This window comes from Aythya ferina (genome assembly GCF_964211825.1).
Source record: "Aythya ferina genome assembly, chromosome: 1".
Classification (NCBI taxonomy): domain Eukaryota; kingdom Metazoa; phylum Chordata; class Aves; order Anseriformes; family Anatidae; genus Aythya; species Aythya ferina.
The window spans coordinates 31,898,007-31,918,642 of NC_140296.1; the positions used below are offsets into that span (position 1 = coordinate 31,898,007).

General features: G+C 44.2%; 1 protein-coding gene across 2 annotated transcripts in view; it reads right to left on the bottom strand.

Moving 5' to 3' along the window:
- Positions 1–19,659, bottom strand: part of DGKH (diacylglycerol kinase eta) — a 173,618-nt gene extending 153,959 nt beyond the window's left edge. For both annotated transcript variants that reach the window (XM_084530251.1, XM_084530250.1), the window contains exons 1-2: positions 19,564–19,659; positions 12,861–13,058 (exon numbers count right to left, since the gene is read on the bottom strand). In XM_084530251.1, the coding sequence (XP_084386377.1) occupies positions 12,861–13,058; positions 19,564–19,617 (252 nt within the window). In that variant the 5' untranslated portion in view covers positions 19,618–19,659. The remainder of the gene's footprint in view (positions 1–12,860; positions 13,059–19,563) is intronic.
- Between the last annotated feature and the right edge of the window lie 977 nt (positions 19,660–20,636).

Here is a 20,636-nt window from a genome sequence, read left to right on the forward strand (position 1 = left end):
CTAAAAAGCTCTTCCCAAGTTATTTTGCTGTTTGCACACAATTCTCTACCCACACTTTGATCTTGCTTCAGAAGGAAGCTGTCCCACACATTACGTTACATTTAAGTTGCACTGACGAAATGTGCTGGCTGCCCTCTCCATTCTTCACTCTTCCACGGAAGCTTTTAGGAACACTAAGCATGTCCATCCCCACTGTCGAAATCCCGGGATGCTGACATTTCAAATTGTACTCTTCTCTATGCAACTTGTGAAAATAACAAAGAAGACAAAAACCTCCCACCAGTGCTCAGACAGCTGCTTGCCTGTGTGCAATGAACCCAGCCCAGGTTGCCAAGAGAGACTGTAATGAGGAGCAGCATTTACTCTTGAATACTCTCAAATGGGCTTTCACTGTATATTAACTCCAAGCAATAAAACATCAAGACTACATTCTTGTTTCAGTTTAGAATTAGGTTTTATAGCCGACATATAAAAGGAGATAGTTGTAATAGACATGCTATGATGTTCTTAACTGGAACAATATAAACAGTGCTTCTATAATAGGCACTACTCTGAACTTTGTCAGGGAACTGCCTGAACTTCAAGCTTCACGCCTGGCACTGCTTCTCCCAAATTTTAAACCTGAAAGGAACATCCATAAAGATGGGAACAGCCAAGCTATACACAGTGCTGAAATATGGAAGAGAATAAGCAATTCTCACATAGCATGTATTGAAATTCTCACTGTAAGCTCCATTCCCTAGGGTAAAAATTAAGCATAGATTCAGTCAAATTTAGGAGGCTGTAAAGGAAAGAACAATTCAGCCTATTATACTACTTAACAAGATACTGCTAGAGATTTTCAACCTTTCCACCTAAAAATAAGGCATTTTTGCAATTAAAACAAAAGCAACCATTAAATGTTAGAAATGCTAGAAGTACCAGAACATTTTTCCTTCTATATACCTATCAGATGAATAATAAGTTGATACACCATGCTATAAGTTCTATTACAAGTGTTTCTAACACAGCAGGACTACACACTTGCACATATGATTAGGTTTTAATCACTGATCAAATGTTTCAAGCAAAATTCAGCATGACCTACAACTATTTTTCCTGGGGATATCATTTTGTCCTACAGATTTATTTTTCTATAAATTACATTATATACCTCTCCAATGAAAAAAAAAAAAGCTTTTTCTTTTTTTTTAACACTACAAAACTCTGTGCACAAAATGAATCACAAGTTTAGTATTGCTTAGCACCTGGGGAAGAAGAGCTGGGATCAGTATTGCTCCATAGCCATATGCTGTAGTAAAACCGATTAGTGGTATTAGCAACAACTCAAGACCCACAAAGTTTAAGTGGTTCAAGGTCAAGTAAGAGGGAAGATCAAGTTTGGACTCAAAGAGAAGACAGACGGCCTTTCAAATAAACTGCATAGCTTGAAAAGTATTATAATCACCTTGATGACAAAGTATTTTACAGAGGGAAAACACTAAAACTGTATCACGGACATGAAGGGCCCAGAAGCCTACTTTCAACAAGTTCCTGTGCCAGTTATTTCTTTGCTGCATTTAGATGGGTACTATTCTGTACCACACTCATGACATCTGAGTCACCCCTTAGCACTTGCACGAGGTGCAGGATCACCTCTGCTGATGAGACCCAGCTATGTGGGAGGAACTGTGAAGACGGTGCAGCACTACCCAGACACTCTCCATGGCATTTTTCTGCATCTTGGTCAAACCCTAGGTCATACAGAATGAAAAAAAAAGGAAAAGAGAACAAGAAAAAAAAAAAAAAAGGAAAGACAGAAAATATGGAGATAACTTAAGATTTTGTAATTTCCTCTTGCCAAAAGGGAGTTTAGTTCTCAACTCCTCTGATTGTCTCTTAAATTCTAGTCTTAAAATTTTAACTAAAACATCATACAGTCTTAGGGCAAATCCAACAGTGCTATTGTAGACAGAAAACTTTCCAGGGAGGTTTAGACAAATGAGAAAGGTTTTAGAACTTGACATGGCTTCATGCCATTGATCTGCATTCACATAGCCTGTAATGCAAACAGAAAGTTATTTAAAATACTCCTAATTAGGTACAAAAAGTGTGCACTTGCCCTCTGCTGAATAGACAGAAAACCCACTGTTTCGCACCTATTCCATGTTAGAAGGTATGGGAGGGAGGCAAAGCTACTTTTACCTTCTATGACCTTTCATAAAGTTGTAGCTTTGAAAAGAAGTAGTTTTATTTTTTGCTTCTGGAGGTATTCAAACAAGCCCTTAAATACTGACAAACCTTCCTTAGCAGATACAGGTTATCTTTGACACTTGTGTTTAAGGGAGACAGAGAATACTGCATTTGAAACATATCAGGAACCACATTTTAGTGATCTGTAAGACATTATTTGCAAAGAATGGCTCTGAGCAACCTAACGTTGTTTTGAAAATGTCTCTCCTTTAAGCATGGGGTTGGGAGTCCAGAAGTCCTTTCCAGCCCAAATAATTATTATGATTCTGTATCAACCCCATAAATATTTTTTTCCCTACAAAAAGCCCCTCTCTATAACCTCTCACACCTACACACAGTAATTTAAAGTGTGTATCAGCTATAAATAACCTTAGTCTATATTTCAAAGAAAAGGTATAATCATCCTTTTTATTACTCAAATAGAAAAACAGAAAATTTCCTGGTCATTTCCAACTCCTTGCTGTGAGACAGCCTCCCAGGGACACAGGTTTATCATGGGCTCAAAGGGTAATTTGAAATAGCAGCCCTTTGTAAAACTGCTGAGGAAGGGTGGGGAAAGAGCAGAACCTATGATGTTAACTCCTTTTATCTCCTCCTCGACGGTGGAGGCACCAACCAAGTGAAAAACTGAGTTGCTTTTTCCCTAAATGGTGTAAGCAAAAAGGAAAAAATGAAATAAATCAACATTGGTATGTGGTCGTACACACATGCAAGAATTAAGATCTCCTGAAGCGTACGTGTAATCAGGACTATGCAAAGGTTAAAGAAACTGAAATAAAGATTAGGTATTCTTTCAAAAACCACAGCTGTTCACTGCAGTTGCATTTACCTGGTAGCACCAGGTAACGTGAGATAATATGCAAAAGTACCAATGGTTGTTTTTTTACGTGCAGCTTGACATTGCCAGCACATTTAATAGCTTCCTTTTGACAAGAGCCCATCAGAAGTTCTGTACTTATTAATATCTCCTTTTCCTTTGAAATGCTGAGGAAGCAGCAGAACACAGGCTTTCAATGCAGCATCAGAGACACAGGCAGAAACCTGACAGCCCTCTGAAGCCCTGAGTGATTCTCTTTCATGTATTTTATAAAATTAGCAAGTGGGGCAAGGGAGGAACCTTGCTATCTAGTAGACAGGATGGAAGCACTGGCCCTAATTTGTTTAATTGCTTTTGAGCTTTTGAAACCTTATGTGCCAGTGGATCAGGGAAGGTTGGAGACTACTGGCCTAAGCAGTTAAGTGTCCCAGGTGTAAATTTTACCTTGTCTGCACTGAGTTTTGAGGCACATTGTTCAAACTGTTCTGTCTACAAGAAGCTAAGCAGTGGATTCAGTACAGGTGAAAGTCCCTTCTTTTCCAGAAGGAGGCAAGAAGCTGCACAGAAATATGTGCATTAGCCAAGGATTCATTCATACTTCATTCATTATAACAAAAACAAACGCAAAACAAATGATACACAACAAAAAATCACCCTCAAGTTGCAGTCAACTGAGCTACACAAGCAAGCTCTCTTAAATTCTGTTTCCTCCCCCCATATAATGCAAATTTCCAGATTACGTGCAAAGTTTGCTCAGACAGGTTAACTCACTCAGGGGGAAGAAAATCAAGTTTAACAACATCAGATAGGACTTTGGGCTTCGAAGCTCTGAAGGGCATTCCTGTTCATTTTGCCTTTATGAGAAGCTGTGTAAATGATAAAAATATTTTTTTATTTCCTTAAAAGCTCTGGTTTAATCGGAAACATTTGCTCTTCATCTCAAACCCAAGTAACTCACTTTTCCTACCTCCCCAAAACAGGCTTGCACCCTCTCAGAAGGAAGAGGAATTAGTGTACACACCAAGAACTACACCACATTATTTCAGTGATAGGATCCTTGACTCACCACAACCCCTTTTACCCTTTTCACTCTCTTTTTTTCACTTTGACCCGAACAGGAGGCTGAGACAGAGGCCAGTCAATGTTTGTTAATACAGTAACTCATGAAGCTCCCCGCAATATCAGGCAAAAATGGCAATAGCAGCTGAAAAATCAGCAAAAAGGGTGCATTAGTTATCAAGTCAATAGCTCCCCAGTGGACTGTGCTCCCAAGATAGATCAGTACCCCTGAAGCAGGCAGCGTGGAGTGAAATGATCCAGAGGAGCAACCTCATATATCTGCAGCCTCTGTGAGACATGGAGTCCAGCAAACTTTTGAGGTTTTGGCAGCTCCTGTCTTCATGGGGATGACTGGGAGAAGTCGAGGCACGGGCTGAAGGGAAGCCACCCTTCCTCGGCTGTAGTTAGTTCCTGGAGAAACAGTGACAGCAGCAGGAAGGAAAGAGGAGACCGAGCAAGCAGTGAGATGTCTCTATGGGAGCATTAAAACAAACACACAAGTATGTGCCCGTCCTCACGATCAACGCAAAGCGGGGACTGGGAGGGAAGAGGTCTGCCCGACGGGCAGCCGGGACCGCTGGTGAGCCACGCTGACGTCCTTGGCTGCTTCCACCAGCGCAAGCCACCCTTCCCACCAAGAGCTGGGAAGACGCTGACCTCCCTCTTGCTCCTGAGCATTTACAGCAGCTCTCAGGACTACCAGCTGTCAAACTGAAGACAGCCAAACTGAGTTGCTAAATTTAAGCAACCACACAACGGGATGTAACTGACCAGAGCAGCATGACGGCCCTTTAGATCCACTTAAATCTCCACAGGCACGAAAGACCTCGGCAGATCTTCGCAGCACGAAACGATGCCAGAAGTGCAAAACGACACCGAGGGCACGGCCAGCTTCCTTCAGCACAAAGAGACCTCGAAAGACCCCGGCACTGGCTGGCCAGGAGCCCTCCCGGTGGCTCCCCACAGAGGGGTCCCTCTTCTTTCCCACCCTGCGGATGCACGGGAGGCTTCAAAAACCTATGAGGGTTGCTAAGTGACAATAATGCAGCCCTCGCTCACACCATTTACAAAACCCAAACGTTTAAAGGCATGGAGATGAACAGTTCGGAGCATCGTAAATCTCACGCCACCCATCTAATAAACAAATAAATTCTCATCAAGTAGAAAGTCTTGCCGATTTCATTACAATAATCCGAACCCTCCCAAGGGGCATAGCTCAGTTATCGTGCTTTCAGGATCTAAGTGGTGAAATATTTCCAAACAGGAACATTAGTCAAACGAGAAGAAAAAAAAAAATAGCTGAAAAAAAATTATATGCTATTTCTTCATACTTGTGCAATACATCAGGATAATTCCTACACGGTAAAAGTTTTATAAGTCAACCACGCTCTGACTTTGCGTACAAAATTTTGATGGCCCACATCCAGCAAGCACTTAAGCGCCGGCTTAATTTTAAGAAGTAATTAATCATATAAAAGTGTACAGGACGACTGAAGTATTTCAGTATGTGCTTAACTGTTTTACTAGAATAAATCTCTGATTTCTTTTTAAATACCATCTAATGCTCTGTTCTTATTTTTAGCATATCAATAAAATAATATTTATTTGGGGTCAGCATTAAGCTTGTTTGTTGTGATAAATGCAATGTTTACGTTCAGAAAGAATGATTTTTTCATTATTATGATGTGGAGGATGTAAGTTATGGATGCCCCCAAGCTAGGCTTTCTGCCATTGCTAGCAAAATGAGTGTTGTGGCTTGAACTTAGTATAACAGAGCTATTGCTACTGCATTGGTATTTAAGTAGCCTGATCCTTGTTTTTTTTAAAAAGAAAGATTTGGGAGAATGAAACTTACATTTGGTAGATAGAATGAGAAAGTATAAAACAGTAAGGGCAATGAAGCAAACAAAGGTGAAAGGATGAGTTATTTTTTTCATTAAAGACAAGGTCCAGGTATCAGAGCATAAAAATGGGGGGGAAAAAAGCTAGCCATGCTGTCAATAACTTTATAATATCATATCCACCTGTGTTAGAAATAACAGTAAAGAACATTATGTGAAAAAATAGAAGAATCTCAAAAAAATAATGGCCAACTAGAAAAAATACAGCTCTTGTGGCTCCTCCGCTAGTAGCATCAGTTTAGGTGAGCTACTGATCCACCTTCACAAGACACTGAGCCATGTATTAATCATCACTATCAGAAGAGCAAAAAAAAAAAAAAAACCACCAAAACATGGAAATTAATACAGAAACATTCTTTTATACCCAACACTCCGTATTCGAAGCTTCAATGAAACCACATACAAATACACGACACTTAATATAACCTTCTTGCTGTACTTAGATTTTGAAGCCTCCAGACTGCATATGCTGCTCTGTAGAGCCCTTAAAGAAGCACAGTTGGTCAGAGTTCAAAGAAAATGAAAGTAACACTATTGAGGAAAAAAAAAAAAAGAAAGAAAGAAAGAAAAAAAAAAAACTTAGGCTTTTGTGGCTCCAGAGCAAGAACACTGGTCTAAGCTGCCTTTTATCGTCTTCAGCTAGTCAAGAGGATTCAATACTTCCTTTCAGATAAAGGCTTTGTGATAGCCAGACAGACTATTCTTTTGATCACTACTTCAATTACAAAATCACTGTAATTCTGTGTGTTCTGTTACCCATATCCAAACTAAGCTGGATAGCCCAGCTAGCCATCCAGCAGTCACACAGCAGTCCTGTATCATGGATTCTGATGTAACTTCTGGAAACGATTTAAAATGTCCACAAATTATCTATATAGCCTTACATGGATAAAGATCCAGCTATAGAAAAGTCCTTTCTTGATCTCTGGCATGACTGTTACATGTCTTCAGGACTGTGCACGTGAAGTTCACAAGATAAGACACCTCAGAAAAGGATTCCCAGTTGTCATTTATTCTTGACTTACTCTCTTCTTGTGCTTCTTAAAACCAGAAAGACTCTCTAAATTGCAGAATAAGCTCAATGTCTTTCACCTGATCATCTTGAGAGAAAAGCATTCCCCAACTCCTCAGAACAAAACACAAAACAATCCAAATCTCTTATGTTAAAGATGAGAGTGTGATTGTCTTTTTTTTTTTTTTTTCACATTCACAGCTCACCAGCTGGCTGAGAGAAAAAAAAAAAAAGAAAAAAAAGAAAAAAAAGAAAAAAAAAAGTATGATTTGTGTTATTTTTCAATACAAAATAGCATTAATCCTTTAACGATTCTAGAAATAAAAAAGGCAACATTTTCTTTGAAGACCCTCTTGCAAATATCCACTGAAAAATGTTTCAAGCTCCCCCTTCCTGATACTTCGCTAGCAATTTAAGCTTTGCCAATACACGCATCACTAAAATGCCTTAGCAGATTTCATTTCAGTTTTATACAAACATGTGTCAGAATTTGGAGTGGTAATGACCACTATGCTTTAAATAGTGTAACTCTTTCCAGGCTAACCCTACTCCCTTCAACAGAGCATGTTCAGTCATTTTTAACTTCCTCAAACTCCCATGGTTTTGGCTAAAACTTTCCATTAATCGACCCTTTTTTTGAAACCTTACGTAGAGATGCATCAAGTACAGGAAGCAACACATATTGCACACCATTTCAAGCTGAAAACTATTTTAATTCTTCCAGCCGTTCTCTAGAACTGAATAATACACATATGGATATGAAAACTTACATTTATTGCTCTGTGCTTTAGTACGTGTGTCTGCGTGCATCAGTGGCATGCACTGGTGGCTGATTCCAAATATCTCACTTGGAAATGAGGTTAAAGAACTCCAGGCAATCAAATCTGACAGAGATTTTGCGACAGTTGTGATAAACAGCTGGTGGAACACTTTACCAAGGCTGTATATACAATGCATGCAGTGGACAAGTAATTCACCTGCAGGACGAAAATCATGGGAAATATAATACTGACGACAGACACCCTGCAGCACCCTTAAATTGTTTCAGCAGACGCCGCCAGGTGCCAAGAGGGCGAGGGTGATTGCTGTGCACTGGGTCACCTTAGTTCTGCCCCACGCTGTGTAAACACGATGATAAAGTTTTAGTGACGCTACTTATGTTACCGCAGTGGGGAAATAAATGGCAAATTACAATGCATTTTGAAGTCATGCGGACTCAGGCAGTCCTAATGCACACAGAGAAGCCACAGGAGGGTTAAATTTGCTACCATGGCATTCTCTTGAGAAATTCTGGTACATAAAATCACATTTCCTTAATCAGAAAGGAATCAAGCACTATTTAGCTGAGTAAATCAGGACCTACCAAATAATAAAAGCTAGATAAAGCAGATTACATTACACAGAATGACGTTGGCGAAGCCTAGAACCAACACCAACCACGGGGCTTTACATTTAGTTGAATTAACAAACTATAGCAATCGGAGAGAAATGTATAACAGAAACAAACAGGAAGTGACTACTGGGACTTGGCACTGCGAAATGTCACCATATGGAAGAGTTTAGAAACTTTTTGAAGGCTCAGTTCCTAAATGGCTGGTGTTATCCACTAAGGCCAATAAAAACACAGTGGGAATTTAATTAATTTACTTTTATTACTCTGTAATGATTTAGGATATCTAAAAAAAAAAATATATTAAGACCCCAGACAAGTTAATTCTGGTAGCAAGTCTTGCAATTGAAATAAATAGCAGTGTATCATTTCCACTAATTATAAGATAGCCATACTTCAGCAAATCTCCCACACTACAGTAATTTCATTATTTCAAACAAACAAGCAAACAAAAACACTTAGGGTGAAGGAGGTGAAGAAAGCATTCTCCCTGATATGCTGCAAGTGTATTTATCTCGCTAAATACACCCTATTTTCTTACATTTCCTGATTCATGCTTTCTGCTCCAGAATGTCTGCTTCATCCAAAAATAAACACAGGCCAGATACCCAATCGCAGATTTGAGAGCAAAACATGTATCCAGCAGAGCTTTCCCATTAACTGCACATGGACCCATCTCAGTAGGAAGCCAGGTCAGCAATGAAAGTGCTATTCTTCATACCCACTTTGTAGCAGAGAGAACTCAAGACAGGAGCAGGAGCTATAACCATACTCTTCTAACTGCTCTGCTTCCAAGCATGCAGGGACCACTTCATCTATTTTCTTGTGCTTGCCCCCAAGATGAGCAGGGAGGGGGAAAAAAGGTGTCAGCTCTAATTTGAACCTTCCTGTCTCAACAGGTTCCAGCGATAAAGAACTAAAACAACAAACTTCTTTTTAAGAAGTGTATTTGACACTACAGCAATTAACTTTAAAGAAATTAGAACCTAGCTGATGACAGGCAGAGTTTTCATACTGCAGCCCAAAAAAAAATGAAATCATCTGTTTCATTTAAGAAAGGCACCAGCACTGTCTTTACCAGCATCTTTAAAAGTTAAGAAGACATATTTAACGCAGATGCAAGGAGAACTTTCCACAATTTAAATCCCCAATATAACACTGCTTGTACATCATCATATACACTGCTTCAAGATCGGCTACAATTTTCCAACATCATCATAAAAATAAAACATCTATTTCAAAAGCAGTTTTTACCAAGACACTTCTTACATACTGAACATTGAGGTATCGCAGAAGGGAAGAAGTTGTGGGTAGACACAATGAAATCAAGAACTGTTTCAACACTCTCCATTTGGGATTTCAGCTCAAAACTGCTCAGCTTCACAGGGCATTTGCCACCTGTTTATTCTGTTGCACTTCCTCCAGGGAACACATATGTGCTCCACAGATGCAACAGCTTCCAGGATAAGGTTCAAAGATGCTGGCTTTAATCTTGTAGAAGTGCTAATTAATTTCGGTCCTGGCTCCCCTACTGCCACAGTATCACTCCATAAACACGTATGCGGCTGGAGTGAACAGCTCCTCGATGCAAGCGAGGTGCTGTCCCCCAGAACAGTTTAGTCCCTTGCGCTGCGACTTATTGTCTCCTCCTTGGTTTTGCAGAAACTAAAACATGTTGATCCTCAGGTTTTCTGTATCGGGGAAATAAATCGTGGCCATATTTTGACACAAGACGTGCCTCTGAAAATGTGAGGAATAAGTAGAGATAAATTAAAATACAACAAGAACAGAAGTTACATAAATGGCCAGCCTAGCATCCATCCTTTTCTAGCAGTGATTTACTGTAAAAACAGTTACACTGAAATCAACCAAGCCATTTGCAGAGGAACTAAGTGTTCAATTTGAGCAAGTGGTGGCAAAATTGGACTACAGATCTCTAAGCAGAACAGTAAGCATGCGATTAGCATATCATATACAAGCAATGAACTTCAGTGTAATTACATTTTCTTTCTTTCCATTTTCCCATTCTGTTTTTCACTCCCTTCCCCCCCCCCCTTGGCCAAGTAATTAATTGTTTGCACTTAGGAAGAAGAAGGCAAAGGTTCAAAACTCACTTTGAGTGCTACAGGTGTTAGAGATCAACAAACCTATTTTTACACCAGGGAAAAGGTTTTGCTCTTCTACATGCTTTTGCTAATTCTTATTATATAGATGCTAAAAAAAAAATCCACTACTGAAGGGTTCTGTCTGCAAAGAATCACCATATGGTAGCTTTCACAAATGATCAACTGTACCAAAACATCTAAAAATAACATCTTCCTTAAGTAAAATAAAAACAATTACCAGCAGAGACTTTTGGGTACTGTTCTACGCTAAGGAATCAATACCACGTTGCTGAAATGTTTCAAGTAAGTATATAAGCAACCTCCAGAGAAAAACGGCGCTGTGTTAAATGGCCCACGAACATCAATGATAAATGTAATATACATGTTTTGGGTTCTTTCAGAAGTCTATTCTTAGCTGTAAGACAAACCCCATCCGTTTAATTAAAACCTTAGCTTACAAACACATTCACAGGGTAAGTGAAGCTTAACAAATCTAATTTGAATGAAAGGGACTAGCTGGGTAAAAGAGCAGTTCCCTGATGTTCCTTGCTCTAGTGGTTTCATGTAACCACTGATCACCAACTACTACAACAGCAAACATGCAACACCCTTAAACTAAATGGGAGTTGTCTGTCTAAATATAGCTACTTTTAAATAATGCATCGTGAGTTATAAAATAAAGTGCTACTGAATTATTTAACCCGGGTCTCATCTTTAACAAAGATATATCACTTTTAATTAAATGGGAAGTTATTTATAGTCTTGGTTACATATTATTGTAAATTGCAACCAGTAAAGCAACATTTTACAAAGAGGTACTAACCAGTTATGCCAGTAGCCAGTTTTTCCTATACAAATCCAATTCACAGAAACAGAACTAAGATAAGCAAAATCATCACTTTCAGAGTTGCCTTAAAACTTCAGAAGATGACAGTTTGGCACTCATTCACAGCCCTCAGTCACAGAATATCCCACCAACCCATAACACTTGGCAAGAATTCATTGGCACTTCACGCTCAGAAAACTGTTTCAATAACATTCATAATCCCCACGTTTTCTTTACACAAGCACCAGCCTCTATGAGAGCAAACCCTTGAATACACTTAGCACTACTACAGTTGAAAAAGCATCCCGCTCTGTCACTTGTAAAACGTTTTGAAGACCGGCACACAGAAGCAGTGTTAAAGATGAAAGTTGGTGCCTGGCTGTGTTTTCAACGCAATGTAACAGTTGTATATTATTTACTATAGTAACCCTCCAGCCAGGCCTAACATCTGCAACTGCAAAATTAACGTTTAGCAATCAAAGGGGGATGACACGTTGTGTTTAGAAGGTTTCTGGAAAAAATTGCCTTCCACCTTACATAATGGGATAAGAAACTATTAAACAACTAATGTTTCTTGTTGAAAGGTGCCAGCACTCGGGATGTGGCATGTGAAGCAGGGTGAAAGCACAGCACCAAACCAGCAGGAATCACAGGCAGATCCTTGCTGGCTTTAACGGGTAAAGGAAACAACACATGACCTGTAGAAATCAAGCTGTAAGTGCGATCTGTCTGGGCCTGTACGGAGTCACTCAGCCCCTAAAAACAGGCTCCACTGATACTTAGGAAAAGAAACAGTCGTCTTCCTGAGCTAACCCCAACGGGGCATCCGGAGAACGTGGACCAGGGGTTGCAGGAGGTTACGGGAGCCTCCCGTGCGAGTGCAGTCTCGTAACTTGTCTACTTCTAAACACGTGCGCGTTAACCTCATGGGGTTGGGAGGCTGCAAAGCGATGTGCCCGCCACCCAAAAGTTGAGCAGAGGATTCCCCTGGGGGAGCAGCTCCCCCCCCTACCCCGAGTCAGCCGCTGCTCAGAGCAACTTTGACAGCTGCTGGGCGCCCTCGCACCTACAGCCCGGAGGCAGCGCTGCCTCCCCCTGCCTCGCACGGCCCCTCCTGCTCCCAAACCGGGTCGGGACCTGGCTCCGGGGGTGCAGGACAAGCCGTGCAGGGCGGGATGCCGCCGAGGAAGAGGAGCAGGAGGGAGGCAGCCGCCGCTTCCCCCACACCCCGGAGGCAGGCGGGGAGGCTGCCGGCCGCCTTTTGGCAGGCGGTTTCCCCTCCGGCCCCGCGGCCCCGCCGCCCCGGGGGGCTTCCTGCCAGCCGGGGACAGATGTGGCCAAAACAGCTGGCCGGGGAGGAGGGGAGAGGGAGGGAGGGAAGGAAGGAAGAGGCGCAGCTGCCTCGCCCCCGCCGCCCCGGGGGGCAGAGGGATGCGCTCGGGATGCGGCGGCTGCCCCCGGGGCGGCCGAAGTGGCCCCCGGGGCGGCGGGGCTGGGCGGCTGCCTCCCTCCTTTTACCTTGCTGCGGATCTGCCCCGAGGTGGACACTTTGCGGATGAGTTTTTGGGGGCCCTCGTGCTCCCCTTCGCTGTCCGACGACTCGTCCGCTGCCCCCACCGCCGCTCCCACCGCCGCCGGGTGCTGCTGGGGCTGCTGCTGCTGCTGGATGCCGCCGCCGCTCATCCCCGCCTCGGCCCCGGCCATCTTCCCGGACTCCTGCCGAGAGAGAAGCACACCAGCCCGGCTCAGCCAGGGCAGCCGCTGCCGCTCCCCTCCCCGGGGAGGAGGAGGAGGAGGAGGAGGAGGAGGAGGAGGGACGGGAGGGTGGGGAAGGAGGCGGCGCAGAGGGGAGGGGACGGAGGCGGCCGCGGGGACCGAGCCGGGGAAGAGCCGGGCGCCGACAGCGCGGCCGCCATCTTCCGCCGGCCCGGCCCCCCGCGCCCTCAGCCCCGCTGCGAGCCCTCGGGGGCGACAGCCGGGTGGCCTCAGGGCTCCTTTTCCCCTTGGGACACTCGTGGCGGGTGTCCCTGGTGGCTGAGGCACCTGCCCAGGTGCGTGGAGCCGAGGTGTGCCCGAAGGAGAGCGGCCCCCCGCTATCGCTCTGCCAAGGAGGCGGCGGGCGGAATGGGGGCACCTCGCCTCCAAGTGGGACGTGGTGACCGTCCTGCCTCCTGGCATGAGGAGAGGGAACCGTCCTGCTCCGAATTTGGGGACGCTATTTTGGAATTTGGGGGCAAGCTGCAGGGAGCACGGGCAGCAACCTGGAACGGGGTGTATGGCCGTATATACATCCGTACTCCCCATCCACTCTGTGGCATGGAGGTGTGTGACCACCACCCGTATCTTTCAAGCACTGGACAAACTCATGGATTGCTTTCCCCTTGTTCCCTCATAACCCTTTAATTTTCTTACTCCATTGTTACAATTACTGCTTTAAGAGTAGCCTTTTTGGGGGGAATACACAAAGGGTCACTTTTCCCTGTTCATCTCCGATCTGGCAGCTTGCACGATCCAGCCTTGTCACCACATGTTCTGAATTGTGGGACTTGGAAATTATTGTGGCTTGCATGTAGTCAGTGTTCAAAATAAGCACTTGAATCACAGCGATGCTAAATAAGATGCACAGATCTCGAGTGCACGGACTGGATTAAACATAAGAAAGCAATCAATACTTGTGGCTTCTATATTCCCACAATTCTATTTATATTTCTAGAAAGGGAACTGACATCTCTAATATGCTAGTACAAGTGCCGCAGTACCTAAACATGAAGAAGCTGATGAGAAACAAAGCCAAAACGTACAACCTATCCTACAGTGCAAATACTTTGCTGCGAGCTTAATTTCATAGACTGGAACATCCCATTTCCTTTATTGGGACTCCTATTCATTGCAGGTGAAATTAAATGTTTCCATGAAGCCTTGCTGTTTTTGTGTCTTGGTTTTGTGTCACTGCATCAGGTAGTTCCAACGAGGTCCTACTCCACTTCTCTGTGTAGGGTCACTACTATTAAGGTATATTTTAGAGTTTTGACAGTATAACCTACTTTTATTACTACAATATAATAGGGCCCAAGTCTTACCACTGACATTGTATCTCAAAATAGATTAAATTTTCCGTATTGATTAATGGTGAAATATCGGAGCCTTTTGAAGGTAAATGACAATTGAATGTTGCAAGTCGATGACAAGACCAGGTTTGCTAATTAACGCTAACACGTACTGCATAGGATTGAGACTGTGATTTGAGGAACACTTAGTGCTAATAGGATGCCTGCAACACTCACTAGCTCCATTTAATCCAACTGAATTAAACAGCACTTAGATGAACAACTCCATCACTGTTAAATTTGTTCCCATACTAAAACAGCATTCAAAATTATCGTGTATGTGACAGCTGTGTATCTGTCACAAGGCTAACATCCTATGCAAAATTACATGCAAAATTGTATACAAGTAGACATTTCACCTTCCAAAAATAAGGTGAAAAGGAGAGATATTATATGTAATTTTGGATTATTACCTTTGAACTTGGGATGATCATAAAGTTGACCCTGTTGGTGACCCTAAATTTGCATCTTTGGGTAATACACATATATATATTTATATATATATATGTTATTATTTTTTTTTGAATGAACAAATGAATGAAATGTAATTTTGTTGCTTGTTCCTTCAATATTCACACCTTGATCCTGCAAACAGTGAGTGGTTAAAGTGTACTTCTAAAAACAGCTTTCCGATGGACTTTTGGAATAATAGGTACATGGCATTACTATTTTCCTGAACAAGACTCTAATCTGGTTTGTTTTCAAACCAATTTTACATTTTGTTACGCTGCAAGCTAATTCAAAAACTCATCTTGAATTTTATAAAACATTGGACCATTTAGCAATGGATGTAAATGCATTATTTTCTCATACGGTAGGTAATACACTGGGAAAATAGAAACAAGTTCATAATTTGCATGTTTTAATATAACAGTACCTGCCACACTCGATCAAGTGGCACTGCAACTGGAGGAGCTGCAGATCTCCTTCAATATCTGCATAGACAGCTTAGATTTTTTCCTCAAATACCTAAAACCTGTTAAATGAGTATCTGTAGGTGAAATGGGCAATAAATACAGTTCTCCAGCTTCTGTTCATGTTCTTAAGTAACAACTCGAGCTCCTGCACTGTGCAGGGGGGGTCACAAGTCCTTGCATGGGCTACCCCATTGTCGTGTTCCTCTCCACTGGCTGGAGAAAAAAAATCAGTTACAAGGGGGAGGGCACCAGCCTTTCACTTGAAAGTGAGTCTCTTTCATCGTATCTTGCTAAACTTCAGAACTGAAGTACTGGAAATGTTCTCTCGTCACTTCATGGGGAGAGCTGAGTAGTAACAACCCAGATCTGCAGATGTAGGAAATGTCCCACAAGTACAGTTTGGTTTCTACATACGGTTTCTGCAAGGTATGTAGGGAATTTGTAAAATTCTAGGTGCTAAAATCTGCCATCAGCTAGTTTTTTCAGTGTGTCTCAAATCAGAGAAAACCAAATGTGGGGTAAAGTACTCGAGTTATTCAGTCACATTAGTGTAGAAAGGTGTTTTTACAAATCTATGTGTTGTCTGTGCACAGGGACAGCTTTAAAGATCTCACTGTTTTGACCAGTTCTGCTTTTCAAAGGCATTAATACATCCTCAGGGTCTAGTTTCAGTCGTTAACCAGGTGAAGCTGCCTGAGATATCCATGGGACTTTGCCTGAATAAGGACTGCCAACTTGACTTCCACCACTTGCATCTCTCAGCAGTGACTTACCCAAGTGATTGATGTCAGATGCAATATGAGAAATAGCGTATAGCAGATTTCAGCTCGGGGAGTATAGCTATGAGTACGGTGCTACAAATGGCACCAGTAAAATCCTCTAGACTTCTGTAAGCTCTGAGTCAGGCTCTTGAAGAATACAGGGCTAGATGTAGCCTTTAAAAACACATCCAATAATTGCACATGTTTTGTCTTTCATTTAACATCCTCAGTTTCATGCTTCTTAATAATTTCCTTGAATGTCCTGCCTAAAGCATGTGAAAAGAGTTGAGAAAGCTTGGCATTTAAAGGGAGATTCTCAACTGATACAAAACAGCTCCACTGACATCATTTGGGCTACGGCAATTGATATCAGCAGATGATCTGCCCTTTATATTCAACGAATTCCAAAGTGCTGGGTAAATACATGCACTGTGAGAATGTTTTAACTGAACAGCTTCCAGTGCTGATAATAGCATATGCGTCGCTAAAAAGCATATGCAATGTACAAAAAATCCAAATACACATACGCTCCAGCTGCACTGGAGATTATAGTTTCTAATGCAGATTAACGCATCACTTGATTCCAGGAACAAAAAATGATTCCAGCTCTAATATTGATTCCTGGCATAATAGGCATATTTACCTCTTTTTCTCTAGGTCACTTTGGCATCTATAAACTGAAGGGCAATATGTTTTTTTCTCCACCTCAGAAGGTTGTTTTGAGGGGAGTTGGACAAATAATAGTATATGTGTCAGGTTGGCAACGCCCTGTTTAAAAGATTTTATTGAATCTTTGCTAATTTTGATGGTTAATGAAAACTATAGTTTTTAACCGGGCTCACCATACTGAGCAAATTAATTTCAGATCTGCCTGTCTGCACTCCCTCTGCAGATCAAGTTAGCTATGTTGTTCTTACTTGGCTTCCTTACTTACCAAAGGGGAAGCCAAAATATAACGAAATGTATGCATACCATTGTTGAAGAGAGTAACTACTTTGCTGGTATTTACAGCAGTGTCTGTGTTTTGGGAGTAGCTGAAACCATTCAGCAACCTCTAGGTTACAAAACTGTTTTGTATGCTCCAGTTTGAAAAGGTGTAAAACAGCAGAGGTCAGCACAGTAAAGAAAGAGCTGCTGTGAAAATGTGTTAGGACGCACCTATGGATTTCAAGGTGAAAGGTAAAGTCAAGACTCAGGTCCAATATAAAACATGAAAGTAGGGTATAGAACTTTGTAACATATATTATGTGTATTTTGAGTACGAAACTGCATCTCCCTTTGAAGAGTTCAGGATGATACACTTACATTTTCTGTTACTTCTCTTTAGCTACATCATGGAGGGCCTGATGCCACTCCAACTGAAGTCAGGAGAAGGTTGTCTATTCAAAAGTGAGCCCTGAATTAAGGAGAGGATTTTATAGATGTCTGAAATTTCACACAGACAATTTCAACCCTGACATTTTCAAAGGAGAAGCTGCGGCTCCATTTGATGTCGGTCAGTTATTTCTCAGGACAGCTGTAGGAACAGTGCTTCCAAATGACTCCTGACAATTTGCATAGGTAATTACCGTGCACAGATTCATAAACTGCAATCAAAAGTTTCACCTCTCCTGTTGCTCTTTTTCTGTGTTTTGAGAGCTAGGGAGAGGTCTGGGCACTTTTTTTTTTTTTTCTTCATCATCTTCACCTAAATCTCCCTTTGTCCCCATTATAATAAAAAGCCCACTTAAAAGCAGATCATCTATACAAAGAAGAACGATGTGGCTCTTGCCACAAAGACTATGTATTTTACCAGCAGGTTACCAGGTAGAGAACTGAGTGCTTTAGCTGAAATTTGAGGCTTGTAAAGGAAATTAGTGCAGTGGTTAACCTTAAAACTGCATTCATGTGTGTACTCTGAACAAATGCAGCAATGAAATGATAAACATGACCCAAATCCTGTCCTCTACTGGGGGGAGGGGGAGGCTGAGGGGGGGGGAAAATAGGAAAGATAAAAGATGTGCTCCTTGTTTATCTGAGCCCTGTGCACAGAAGGAAGCGGGCTTGGATGCTTCAGCCAGGACTCCGCATTTCCAAGCGGAGGGGCTGCAATCCATCTGCCTCCCGAGTTTCATCTGAGTTTCGGATGACGGCAGCCAATTTAAATGTCACTGCTTAATAGGATAACGCGTTCGCGGGGAATCAGATTCGCCGCCTTCCTCCCACGGTGTCTTCGTCTCCCCAGGCAAAAATCTCGGGTTCGCCTTTGCGTGATCCTTTTGGTGTCAGCTCCATATTACCGGAACACGCATACAGCTGTTTTCCCTATCACAGCTGCATCTCCGGCAGCAGCTTCGGGGGCTGAGGACTGCAGAGGGCGGTGAAGGGGGATGTTGAACTTCACAATAAGAATGAGGCCAGTAAAAATGTGTTCGGGAGGGCACGGGGCTACAGATCCTAGTCGGGAAAGGGGTGATTTTAGTTCCCCGTGGGTATCTCCAGGGATCAGAGCGAGCAGGCTGGGACAGCCAAAGTGTGGCTCTCCCACAGCTGCTGTTTAAAACTGGGTTTACAAGTAAACCCAGGAGCCCTGGACTCATACAGTGAGATGTCAAAAAAAAAAAAAGGCACAACCATCCAAGGGGGAGCTTGGCAGTGGCGTGGGTGCGTGCTTCACGCCATCTCCCCAAGTTCAGGGCCAGAGCCAGCCTAGCCTTGACCTCTCGGATAGCCTGGAATCTCCCGAGTGGCCACCCAAAGCCTATTTTTAGCCCTCCCTGCCTGGTGAGTGTGTGCGTGTGTTTGCACAATGGAGAAAAACCCAACAGCGGGACCAGACGACACCGAGAAGGGAAATCTGATTTTATCGCCCGCTGAGGATGCCGGTGACATGATTTCCTTCGGGCTGGGAGGAGGGTCTCCGAGTTGCTCAAACAAACCCCAAAGCCACCCCAGCTCCCTCCCGGCTAGTTTGGGGACCCCAGTTTGGTGGCACCCCCTTCGCCCGTGCCCTGTGAGGCGAGGTGACCGCGGGGCACCCCAGCCCGGCTCTGCTTCGCCGTAAGCAAGCGCAGCTCGGCCGATACACGACGCTTGTACGATTGCCGTGGCCTGGCTGCAAAATTTTAATAATAACGATAATAAAAGAGAAATTTTAAAAGTGTCTCTTTCTGGAAACCTCCTCCCTGTCCCTTCACGGGGTGCTTTCGCCGTGCTAAGGAGGCGGCTGAGCGGTGCCCCCCCCCCGCCCCCCCTTGCTCCGTTTAACCCCGGTAAAGTTGAGGGAAGGCTCGGGGCACCCCGATGAGCTCCCCGAGAGCCGGCGGGGCTCCGGGCCGGCAGGAGGGAAGACGGGGGGGAAGCGGGGACAGGGCTGACAGCCCTGCTGAACAATAGGGAAGCGGGCAGGAAGGCGGGTAGGAAATGCCTGTGCGCTGCGAGGCATGCATGTACCTACCAGTTCCTCCCAGGCGGGGCTGCGGGCGCCGTACGGGTGGCCGTGCTCCTCCATCCCCCCCGCAGCAGGTAGCCCAAACCTCGCCGGGGAGAGCCCTTCCCTCCTGCCTCCGCCGCTCCGGCTCCCTGCACGTCCCCACCGCCACTCTTCCTCCTCCTCCCCCCCCACCCCGTTTCCCCCCCCACCCCGTTTCCCCGCTCCTCCCTTTTCTCCCCCGGCCCCCCCTCTGGCCCCAGGCGCCGCCCCGGGCTCCTCGCCCCCTCCCCGGGGAAGAGCCGAGGATTAGGGGCAGGTCGCCTCGGGTATAAGCCGGTTGGAGGCTGCTCCGGCCGTCGGAGCTGGCCACAGCCCCCCCAAGGGGAGCTGGGGGGGGTGCTGGGTGCCCGGAGCCCCCCGACGGGCCGCCCCTCGCACCGCGCCCCCAGCCCAAGGGGGACCGGGAGGCATCGGGGGGAGCCCCTTGGCCATGTAGGACGGAAGGGGACTCATATTTTAGCCCCTCGTGGGCAGCCCCTTGCCCACGGAGGGGCTCTGTGGGCATCGAGGCCAGGGCCAGAGGCACCTGTGGTGGCCCCCGTGCTAAAACAGGCCGTGAGGTGGCTGGCACCGCACGCCACCCGTGTGTGTGGGGCCACCATGCCTCGTGGAGCAGCAGGATCCCTCTGCCCTCCACTGAGCCTGTTGTTAATCCACAGTGTGTACGCTCCTAGTCTTCTCAGTTTACTAGTTACCAGCGCACCCTTGAACACCAGCCAATGTGTTACGGCTCTTCGAGTGGAGCTCGTACCTCCTACAAACTCAACGCTTTCACTTATTGCTTTCTTCCCCTCCTTGCAGAAGGCCAGGAGATGTGAAAGAGGAGGGTTGCAGAGAAGTTAGGAAATGAAGCTCAGTCACCATCTGAAACGATGCCTTTCCCTCCAGCTTTTCTATATTTCTTTTCATTCCAGCCTGCCCTTTGGAATTTGCAGCTATCGGGCTTGATCGCAAAACCTAGTCTCTGGGTCGCCTGCTTGATAACTCCCAACATCAGAAAAGCAGAATTCACAAGAAAGAAGAAAGGAAATTGTATT